Below are 12,400 nucleotides of genomic sequence, written 5' to 3' on the forward strand. Positions count from 1 at the left end.
ACAATTATATATGATTATTTCATAGCGTGGTGAATGTGCAGGTCAGAACTTGTCCACCAGAGTGTTGTGGAGTTGTTGGATTGTGTATTTGATGAGTTTGATGAGGGACAGGGGACCTGCTGTACCGTTCACCTCCAATGTGTTAGCTGAGCAGCTCACGTCTCTGCCCCACTGATCTCAAAACAACATGCAATTAAAGGTAATGAACCAACTGCTATGACTATAGGGATTATGGCAATAGGCGAATTTGCCAAAATGTTGAACTATCCCTTTAAAGTCATGCTCACAAACAATGTGTCAGTCCAAGATTAGCAGATTAGAAAGTAATACACAAACAAATAAATAAATAAAACATTGCTCCAGTAAAATAAAGCACTGTTAGGATTGAATGAAACAAAGCAGAACCTCTGGTGCTTTTATTTTGAAGGGCTAAGCTTGTCTTGGGCCTATGGTGTTGAGGTGTTAACGTGACAGACAATAACAGTTGGCAGTTTGAAGCAAGTTAAATCATTAGAGCAGCAGGAAACCAGCCACCTCCAGCTGCTGTGACGAACAGCTCTATGTTCAAATGCCAATGCTATCAGGACACACACACACACACACACACACTATCCTTTTATTTGCTTTTACTCAGTAATGATGGTGGTAAAATATGTGCTCAGTGTTCCATTCAATCTGCAGCCACTATGCTGAGTGTCATTACAGCCAGAAGGAATTACACAGCCTCCATCTTCTCCTCATATCCCCCTTTCTCTCTCTCTCTCTCTCTAGCTGCCGCTGCATTATTTCTGTCCTCGCTCGTCCCACAAATCCATTCTATTTGCCTTGCTGTTTCCCCTCCATCTCCCCACTCCATTCACTCACTCACTCACTCATTCACCCAGATGCAATAGATAGGCCAAACAAACCCTACAGTATGCCCCAGTGCACCGCGTAACTTAGTTAATATTTGATACAGTATGCATTCCCCCCTTCGCCCCTGCTTCCAGAGAAACACACACTCGCCCTGCAGTGCACAGCCTTCTTTCTAAGAAGCACTGTTCCATCATTCATTCATGAAGTGGGTATGAGTAACACATGGCTCTAAACTAGCATCACTTGATGGAGACAATAAATGTGGCCATTCAGCCTGGCGGAAACAGCACACACACACACACACTCAGTCTAAATAATGAGTCAATCAAATGAAAGGCAGAGAAAAGTTCTTGGAGGGGAAGTCCACCTCGTTGTAGGACAAAAACCACTGGCTGTGTTTGACAAAGAGCAGCTAAGGTTCGATTACAAAAACAGTAAATTGAACAATTCAGTCTACGTTCAGCGAGCTAACCAATGACGTGCTATCATCACAAAGAGCCTGTTCTGGGGTTTCAGATAGAAAAAGTCCGCAATTTTAACATTATTGGGGTATGTTGTGTTAAAGCCCCAGTATGTAACTTACTTGGCTTTTTATAAAAGTAAATGAAACAAGTTTAGTTCTGCGTGAAAAAATAAAAGTTTCGTTCCCCATAGGCCTGGCCTACACATTCATAAAAAATAAGATTAAGGTTTTTTTGTTGTTGTTTTTTTTAAATAAAATGACATGTGGAAATTGTGTATTTAATTAAAAAATTGTAATAAAATTCAAATTGTGCTATTTTCACCAGACATTTTGACCAGAGGGGTTAAAAATCAAAAGTCCGGTAATCACCAGATAACTGAAACCTAGGCCTGTTCACAGCTTGTATCAACCTCCTTCTCAGGTCATCCAATCAGTGTTCAGCTCTAAGTTCAGGCGTGGACCATGTGTCCACGTTCCTTTACTGACGTCCTCTGAAACCCTGCCTGCTTTACTGATGTCCTCAATATAAATCGACCAATATAACAATACAGAGTTCTCCTCAGACACAAGTGAAACATGAGCAGCATGAGCTCACTACAGTGAGGATCAGCCTCTCCTGGTCTGGAAGTGTTGAGCTTCTGATCTGTGAGGACTAAAAGCAGCAGCACCACTCATTTATCCTAAATTCTCCAATAGAACTCCAATAAACGAACTGACCCGGCTTATAGACAGGCGTCTGTATTAATTTTGAACTAATCTGATGCTCAGCAAAGATGGAAAATACTGTCAAATTGCTTTATTCTTACTGTTTAAATGAGCATATTAAGGAAAGAGTCGGAAGTTTAATAACCAATTAAACCTCTAAATGAATGTGTGCTCTGGCCATAGACTGTAGGGCAGGCTATATAGAGTTTTTTCATTCATTCACAAGAACTCGCAGAAAATAGAAACAGACCCAGCTTCTAATTGAGACCGTCTTTTATCTGCTCAAACCTGTTGCCAGACCCGGTCCAGTACAGGAGACCAACGTCTATTTGATCCTCGGCTTTTATTTGAGAATCTACGGTTAAAAATAAAACACTGCAGTTGACAAATATGATACAGCGGGGGGTTGGAATTACGAATTACGGGTCATTTTATATTCGTTCGAACCTACATTTTCTAAAAAAGTGACGGCCCTGTCCCACAGTGTCCTGTATGAGAAGACGAAGGGTCCTGGTGGAGGGACAGTAGATGATGCTGGAATGGACTTTATTAATCTGTTGTACTGTGTGTGTTGATTTTGTGTCAATTGATTGTGTGTGTGTTTTTTAGCTACTTTCATGTCCTTTTAAATTGTGCCTTGAGGACAATAAAGTCATTTGAATTGAATTAAACTGAATTGAATTGAACTGGACTGAACTGATGTTCACACAGACAACGATATGGAGCTGTCCAGCTGTTAAGGTCTGAGATCATCTACATGTAGAAGACAATCGGCCCCAGATGTTGATCATTTTCATTGTTTCAACAAAAACGAACCTCATGTGAGTAATCTCTTTGTCTTCTGTAGTTTGGTTTTAAGGGGAAAACAATCAGTGAAAATCTAAAGCAGGTGTAAGCCATATTTCCCAGCTCTGTTTTATTATGAATAGAAGTGAAGAATGTTTCCTGTGCAGTGTGAAGGCTAGAAGAGGGTGTACACCTCTACTTGACACTTCCCCATCCTCATACATTGCCAGCTGTGGTACAAACAAAGCTGCCTTGTGTCACTGTCACTCAGCACAGCAACGCTGAGGCGTTCGCATGAAGTCGACAGCCTTCCAGTCACCTATCTACATAAGTCCACCATCCCTGTATTTCTTAAAGGGATAGTTCACCCAAAATTCAAATTTCACTCATTATCTCACCCTCATGTCGACTAAGAGCTGTGAGTCTAAATTGAGTCCTCCGTTCCTTCTCTGAGTTACGGGGGGGTCCGCGTAGCAGTAGTATTTGTCCATATAATGGTTGTCAATGGCTACCAACTTTCTTCGTCCAAAAAGACACACCAAAAAACATCCAAATACCTCCATACTGCTCGTCTGTAAGATCCCTCTTGTATTGAAGCCTCAACATGAGAAATTGTTCCGCCGGTCAGTGCCAGGAAGAGCAGTGAACTGAGACACTGGGAGCTTCCGCTACAAACAAGCTTAAAATATAGACTTATTGAATTTTTTTCGGAACAATTTCTCATGTCTGGGCTTCAATACAAGAGGGACATTACAGACGAGCAGTATGGAGGTATTTGGATGTTTTTTGGTGTGTCTTTTTGGACGAAGAAAGTTGGTATCCATTCACAACCATTATATGGACAAATACTGCTGCGCGGACCCCCCCGTAACTCAGAGAAGGAACGGAGGACTCTGAAAATTCTCACAGCTGCTCTTAGTTGACATGAGGGTGAGTAGATAATGAGTGAAATTTGAATTTGGGGTGAACTATCCCTTTAAAATGCATGGCAAGTGTTCCAGGCAGCGTCTTAAAGACACGCCGCTCCAGTTGATCACAAGCCTGGTTTTAACTTAGTCACATACATTATTCAGACAGCCAAAAGCTAAAAAGCCCTGAGGTCAAATGCATTAATAAGCCTGTTAGGAGACCAGGAGGGAACTGCTTTACTACTTTCTCCTTTTCAATCACTGCTCCCCCTCACACAAGGTTATTTCTTTTTTCTCTCTCTTCCCTGTCATTCCTCCTCTCTTTCTTTCCTCTCTTCCATCCAGATGTGTTTTCCCTAAACACCGGGTCTATCAAACAGCCTCAGGACATTTATCTTTCAAAAAGGACAATTGATACTCCAAAAGGGAAACACTATAAAAAGAAAATGTCACTGCATTTTTACATTTTTCCACTTACTAAGAAGTCTACTTAGACTTTTGTTATTATGTTGTATTTCTTCTTTTTTTTTCCTTTTTTTTTTTTTTTTTTTAATCTTTAAAAAAATACTTCTGGGGGATTGTTGTAACTATATTATTATATAATAATCTCAAGAATATAATCTCTCTAACATGTCAACAGTTTAGTGTAATGTGATGTATCACAATGGAGCAGAGCTCAGAGATCATCTCTTCATATTTACATAAAACTGAACTCATATTATCATGATACACATTGTTAATTATGCAGAACATCTCATATAAATTGTCGGTAATTCTTCATTGCTGGTAGAGCTGTCACATCAGGACATTTTATTTGCCATACAAATAATTACAACTGACAATTAAATAGTTTTTTCTGATCATTTCATGCCACTATTACAGTTTAAGCCTAAACATAGTTGTATCATACACATAGACCTTATGAAGAAGAAGAGCCATTTATTGGCTTTGCAGCTATATCCATGATGCTCATGTCAACACATGCTCATTGAAATGCGGTCGTCAAATATTAGAAATTAAGCCCTGGAGATTATTCTCCACTCAGGCGCCATTAAACCATAGCAGAAGGCGGCACAATGTGATGATGTCATTAAAAGAGGACCAGTCAGAGCAGAGGATGAAGCTAACAGAAATATGACATTTCTGTTGGTTTCATCCAGCTGTTTTTATACAGATGAGTGAAGACAGTTTTAACGATCAGCGGATTATGTAATATTTGTAACAAGCCTAAAGGCTAGATACAGTATATCCTATCTGCCAATTTTAGTTTGTCATATATGAAAGAGTCTTTTCAAATACTTTTTTTCCCTGTTGTTTTTCCTATTTGAACCTTTGATAAGTGAAAATGCACATACCTGAATTTGCCCTAAATGAAACACTTTACATTCATTATTTGGTTTTGTTTTTTTTTAAAGAGATGCAAGTCGTGATGTAATCTCTCTTGTCAGCTCATCTGTTGATTATTTCTCTCATTAATGCAATGATCATGGTCTGAAAAGATTGGGGAAATGACCAAAGATCATTTCCCAGGGCCTGTGTAACATTTAATTACGTTCAGAAAACAAACAGCCAATTAAAACGATTAACATAACCGTGTATTAAGTTCCATTAGTGGATCATTGTGTTGAGAAGAACCAGGCAGAGACTGTGGCTGAGTGTTTTCAGTTTGCTGCGGTTGGATCTGTATATTTCATGATCCAGAAATCATCTTTTTCCTCTCTAAACACGCAACCCTCATTAGATCATTTCCCCTGTCATGTTTCACATGCTCTTACACCAATTGGATCTGGGTGACGACCAGCTTGACTTAATCCTTCAATGACACAGCGTTCCCACAAACCCTGCAGCAGCTCTCTGGTCTGAGGTCAACGCACCTGACGGCATTACCGTTCCGGTGGGAGCGGCGAGGCTGATCACAGATCAGGCTAACTTTGTCCTCCTCCTCTCCAGCAGCAGCAGCAGCAGCATTAGGCATGAGTTAATTCTAACTGGGTGGGTGTCATCGCTGGATGGAGGAGCTGCACGTAGCTCTCGCCGCACGCTTCCAGTTCCGCCCCAAACATCTGAGCGGGTCACCACGGTACAACAGGCCCACAGCATGCAGGGGGGTAATAACTTAACTAAAGCAGTAGATCTCATCTGCCCCCGGCCTGGAGGGGTTTGGGGCTGTTTCCATAAAAAACCCTCATGGTTTTCAATGATTGACAGCCGGTTTTATCTTTAAACAAGAGGAAGAAGCAGGATTAGGTGCCTCTTGTGTTATCTGACAGGGTTATTTTCTCATCTGTTCATTGTTCATTCCGACGGCACCTCGCTCCGACACTCTGTATGCAGCCGAGGCGCTAATAACCAGCCGATTCTTTATTTATATTCCCCTTTTCATTTACATTGCCAATGAAGTGACACGGAGCGTGAGGTAGAGTACGGCTGACCTGTTTTCATATGGAGGTCTCTCAAACTCACAGGCTCCGTCCTCCACGCCAGAATAATTACTCTGCCACTCTCTGCCAACGTGGACCGATTCCTTTGGGTGTTGTTTTCTCTCAGCTGAATACTTATCATGCCATGATCATGACGGCTTATAATGTCAATGCAGATTAATGCTAACTTTGAGGCATGTTTACAGAGAGGCATGTGGAGTACATTTTGTACAATCCTTAATTTATCTGTTTGTTTGTTTTAATCTCTGTTTCTGTTTAAGATAAAATAAGATTACACTTTATTGTCAGATCACTCTGAAATTTGTCTTGCATCCCAATGTGTTTGTAACCATCTTCATCTTGTCAACATAACTTAACTTTCATTTTTTTTTTGTTTTTAACCAGCGTTTAGGCTACATAGCAGTTCTGGTTACCTACATTTCATTGTTTTATTATTTGAAGTTGAATCAAACAGTTCACAAAACACAATTTAGGTGAAATGTCTAATTCAAAGGCAAAAATGTGACTCAACCAAGCTATAAATGATAACTGAGCATAAACCCAAAACCCAATAGCTATGTTTTTAACTTGATTTCATCTGTTTATTATTATTCCTATTGCACTGCAAGAAGCTGGTAAGAACCGGTACATTGGTTTCAGTCTATGTAGGCAATGCACATAGGCTACATTTGTGAGAAATGACAATAAAGTGTCTTGAGTCTTGATCAGGACCACTGTCAACACACTTCATTCAACTTGCTCTGTTTACTCTGACACATGCATATCAGATAGCCTACTACTGACATCGATCTCTGATAAATCCATCTTATGCAATTTGAACCACCAAGGACCATGTGGACTAGTTCAATTCAGCCTTAACTTCTAAAGCTGACTCCCCAATAATCCCCTAATTCATCCCTGAGCAAAAGGGATCAGTTCACAGCAATATTATACATTCTTAAAGTTTAGATAATAGCCTATTCAAATATCACAGTGGGTAGCCTACATGCCAGACTTCGACTTAGAATAGTGACATTTTACTTTTCTGATCTGCGGTACGTTCATGAAGTCAACATGAGGAGGCATTAAGAAACAGCAGGATTTTTAAATGAGGTTTGGTGTGAAAGCGGCAGCTCCATAGACTGTAGCCTATGTGCAGCTCCATCCCAGGGCGAACACCGTTATAAAGCCTTTACTATGCAGTAAGGAATCAACAGGCGATGGACCGACAAATTACAAATAAAACCCACAGGCTGTCAGGGCTGTTTCCTCTCAAATGACAACAAACGGTGAAATGTCTGCGATGCAACACACAACACAACACACGCACAACACACGAAGGGCAGTGCGGTGGAGCAACGATATGCAAAATAACCTTTTGTATCACAGTGAGGGAGAGAGAAAAGCGAAGGGGTCGGTTAAAAAAAAAGCAAAAAACCCCCAACACGTTAGCCTAGCAGCTCAACTGAGGAACAATAATAACCCACAACCACAAAGGAACGTAAACGCATCAAACGATAACAACAGCAACCGAAGCGTTTTATGACATTCAGCCCGTCTAAGTGCTGCGGTATAAGCCGGGAAGAATGGCTGTGTTGTCGGTGGGGGGAAGGGGGATGGATGCTTGAGCCAGGCTCCGGCGGCCTGTCGGTCGGCGGTCTGAACAAAAACCCTGCTCCTATTTTGGTTCTGTTCTCCGTTAACCGAGCCAGCGTCGGTACCGGCTCCCCCTCCCCCCCATAGCATAGCTACCAGCAGAGCGGGTATACTGACTTACCGGACGGGTTGACCGCGGCGGGAGTTGCCATGTTGCCTCAACCGGAGGAGGAGGGAGAAAAAAAATAACAGAGCGGGGCAGCGATGGAGATGACGCACAATACGGCTACAGAGCCCCCGTGAGAGAGCGTCTAAACTCCGCGGGATTGGCACGCAAGGCTCGGTCCGACCGCCTCACAGTCCGTTAACGCTGAGTTAAAAATAATCTGGATTCAAACAGCGCCAGTAAAAAAAAGCCTCTGGTCTCTGCGGCGGGATGGAGATGTGCTGTAGCCTATGCACACACATGTAGGCCTATATAATGTATGTAAAAGGAAAATTTTCTCCCAAGACCAGACTTAATAAAAATGCAAGATGTCTGAATGGTAGCACCGCGAGATTTTAGGGTTGCTTGAATAAATTAATGTTATACAGTCCAGCTGGTGGAAGTGAGGGACGCAAAGCGGAGAGAAGTGGCGTTTTGATTGTGATGCAATATAAGAGTTTGTAGCAAGTTGACTTTGCGTGTTGTGCTATTTTTATGAATAAAGTATAGGCTACTTTTAAATACTCTGATACAATATAATTCACCACATGCACACAGACACCCCTCAGTGCCTCCAAACCGCCCAGGATGATCACCTCTCTGCCCAGGAGAACATCAGCAGCTGTCCTCCATCACTTCATCTCACATGACCTAATGTTCTTATGTCGCTGTTTTCTGTGATATTAGCATACAAAATATAAAAATTATTTATCTAGATAGATAGATAGATAGATAGATAGATAGATAGATAGATAGATAGATAGATAGATAGATAGATAGATAGATAGATAGATAGATAGATAGATTCAAGAATAAATCAGCTGATTAAGTTAAACATGAAACTCTATTCTCCTAAACTCATTGAATACAATAATTACCACGAAATTCCAGCTGAATAAACTGTATTGAATGAAAGCATATCCAATTTTATCGCCACAGGTAAACCGGGAAATGGCCAAAAAAAAAGCAAACTAACACCCAGTTATTACCAAAAACAAATAATTATGGAATAGGCTACATTGAATAAGGAAGACATTTTTACTGTTTCATATCTCATATGGAAAAACTATCATAATTGTTGATTACCCAATATGATGAACATTTTTTGATTGATTACAAATTCAGAGGCAATTGTGAACTATTTCTTTTCTAAATTTGTTTTAAGAAAACACATGTAATTTAATAAATGAAATGAAAATAACTGAGTTAATGTGGAGACAAACAACAGGAAAAGTGGTTTGACTGAAGTAATGAATGGACACTTTCTATTTCACCTGTCAGCTCAGTGTCGAATTAGCTGTTAGTTTCAGTGGTATGGGAGAGGTTTCATGAAGGCAGTGGATGCTTGAAACTGAGACTGTAGGAACAAACAGCAGTTTTAAGGTCAGGTAATTCACACCATCACTGTGTGTTTAAGGCTGCTCCATGAATACTGCTGAGCCTCAGTATGACCTTTTGCATTTCAGTTAAGGAATATAGACATAGAGGAACAGGTCTGACTGCTTTGATTGGTCAATGTGTTACATTGTTATGATCATGAATTTGCAGAAACATGATCCTTCGTGGCTGTTCAACAATACTTTATTGTCAGAGGTTTTAGGGTAAAGCTCTCCCTGCTGTATTTATCTGATCCAGTGTCTGGTATACTCTGTGGAAAGAACAGGATTTTCATACAGGCTAATGTTACCAATGTAATAAAGCAGAGTGAGTGCACCAGTGCTCCTGACTCGGGAAAATGTCAGATATATTTCACACTGCACTGTCACCTGATGCAAGGACAAGACTCAGGTCATTTTGCTGTTACCTGTGGAGATAACTTCGAGCACAGCGTCATCGCCACTGGCTGCCAAATGACAGATGTCTATTGACCAGAGCGGCGTCTTTATGCAAATGAGAATGACTGAGGCATTCTGGGTAATTTAGGGGCAGCGCCCGGCAATTATAAATTGCACTCAGTGGCTTTTTGTGTTTTGATGGAGCGTAGACTAACTAATAATCATTTTGAAGGTTTTATTTTTTGTTTCTTTTGTAGCACTATGTCTCATAATTATTTTGACACCCTCCTTGAAACCCATCGTTCACGCTATCTCGAAAGACTACAATTAATTAATCTACCAGTATGCCCATTTAGCCTCCCACAATGATCAATGACCCCACACAGTGGCCAGAAATTTCTGACCCGGACATCTAGCTACACGTATTTGGTCGAAAAGGTTTTGGCTAAGTGTTGTTTGTAAATAGCCTGCATAGCCAACTTTTTAGTTTGTCAAGCCAGTTTGGCTGAACTTTTCAATGGAGGGATGCCGGGCGCTGCCCCCTAAATTACCCAGAATGCCTCAGTCATTCTCAGATGCCGCTCTGGCAGGGTTGGGAGGGTTACTTTAAAAATGTATTCCAGTACAATTACAAGTTACCTGTTAGAAAATGTAATTAGTAACTTACTCTAAGTACCACAAAATTAAAGTAATGTAACGGATTACATTTAGTTACTTTTGGATTACTTTAATACCAAACATGCAAATTCAGTCACGCAGCCATCACGCATCAATCCACGCAGAGGAAACAGGAAATGAAACGCACCGAGCATCCGCTAAATTTCAAAATAAAACACAATGGATAAACTCTCAGCTTATCAGCAAGAAAGTCGCAACAAACAGGTTTTGCACAATGGTTTACACTTTGCACAGATAAGTCTTAAAATGTGTGCACTGCAACACCTTCTCATCACAATCCACGCCATCTAGCCTAACTTACAGTAGCTACACAGATCAGCTGTTATTAAAACCCAACTCATCAGGATCTTGATATTGGACCACTGCTCACATTAGCTACACAACAAACCGTTAACAATTAATCCACACTCAAACCGAAGCAACAATAATGTTAACTGTACTCAACAAGTTAGTAGTACAAGGTTTACAACAGATGTGACAGACAACCTGGGCTCTGTGTGTGTGTGTGTGTGTGTGTGTGTGTGTGTGTGTGTGTGTGTGTGTGTGTGTGTGTGTGTGTGTGTGTGTGTGTGTGTGTGTGTGTGTAAGAAAAAGAGGGAGAGAGAGAGAAAGTATACCTGCTAGCTGTTAGCTGTTAGCTGTTAGCTACCGTAGCTCAGGCGTCGGTCTCCCGTCAGGTAAAAGCTGCCGTTTATTCCTCAGATGAAGCTCATGAAGTTGTATGTTGAGCCCGTAGACTTAAAAAAAAAAAAAAAAAAAAGTTGAGCCTCTCCGGTACAGTTATCCATCACTGCTGTTGAATTAGCCGCTAAACTGCTGGAAGCTAAAACCGAGGGTGCGTCTGTTTGTTTACAATTCACGAAAGTAACGTGAATTTACGTGCCGCTCACACTAGTAGAGTTACGCAATGAGGCAGCCTCAGCCACACACACACCGTACTGGCAGAAGAGGCAGAGCAGCTCTGTGCCTCTCCTCTGAAATACAGCTAGAGGCGAGTGGCTTCTACGGCCGCTCTATAGTCTGTGGTTGATTTTTAAAATGTGAAGTAATCAGCCAAGTAATCTCCGTTTTTATCAAATGTACCGGTAATCTGATTACTGGGTTTTTTTTCTGTAGGCTCTGTGTGTGCTTACTGTAGCTATACATAGGCTATTTTTTCTTTTCTTTTTATAACCTTGTAGAGTGTGGAGGGAATGTCTGCCTTTGTTTGTTAATTGAACAATAAAATAAAATAAAAAACAGTTGGAATAAAAAAGAAAACATGTTTACACTTAATTAGAAATTCATTGAACAAACAACAACAACAAAGGCAACTTTTTGTATGTTGCTTTAAAGGTCCAGTGTGTAAAATGGGGTGAAAACTGTGATATCCAGGGTTCAGATTCTCGATTGCAGCGCTCACTCGTTCACACTCACCCCTCCTGTCGGCAAAGTGACGGTGGCCTCATTAACTCTCAGTTATTTTCATTTCATTAATGCCATTTGTTTTCTTAAACAAATTTACAAAACAAACAGTTCACAATTGGCTCTGAATTTGTAAGCAATCAAATAATGTTCATTATATTGGCCAAGTCTAGAGTCCAAAAGTCTGAGGCAACTTCTCCAAATTAGAAAACATGGTTACAATTAATTAGAAATTGATTAAACAAACAACAACAAAGACAACTTTTTGTATGTTGCTTTAAAGGTCCAGTGTGTAAAATAGGGTGAAAACCGTGAGGGTTCAGATTCTAGATTGCAGCGCTCACTCATTCACACCCCTCCCACCGACAAAAAAAGTTACCACGACTGGGAGTATTTCAGGAGTATGGAGCGATGAGTTGAAGATCTAAACCGTTTTAGGATATGTCTGCTGTTTCCTCCTCCTTCTTCTTCATTTGTTTATTCATGAACACGAAACTCTTGAAACGTGCTCTCTGGCTGGATTTACATGTACAAACATGGTGGCGTAAGATGGCGACACTCTCTAAAGCAAGTAGGACCCTTACTATATAAAGAAGAATTATGAG

General features: G+C 40.7%; 1 protein-coding gene across 1 annotated transcript in view; it reads right to left on the reverse strand.

The window, feature by feature from the left end:
* The window catches only part of arnt2 (aryl-hydrocarbon receptor nuclear translocator 2), a 108,627-nt gene extending 100,581 nt beyond the window's left edge, over positions 1-8,046 (reverse strand). The window contains exon 1 of the mRNA XM_083995467.1: positions 7,915-8,046. Coding sequence (XP_083851593.1) covers positions 7,915-7,945 — 31 coding nt within the window. The 5' untranslated portion in view covers positions 7,946-8,046. The remainder of the gene's footprint in view (positions 1-7,914) is intronic.
* Between the last annotated feature and the right edge of the window lie 4,354 nt (positions 8,047-12,400).

Source organism: Trachurus trachurus (genome assembly GCF_905171665.1).
Source record: "Trachurus trachurus genome assembly, chromosome: 3".
NCBI classification, from domain to species: Eukaryota; Metazoa; Chordata; class Actinopteri; order Carangiformes; family Carangidae; genus Trachurus; species Trachurus trachurus.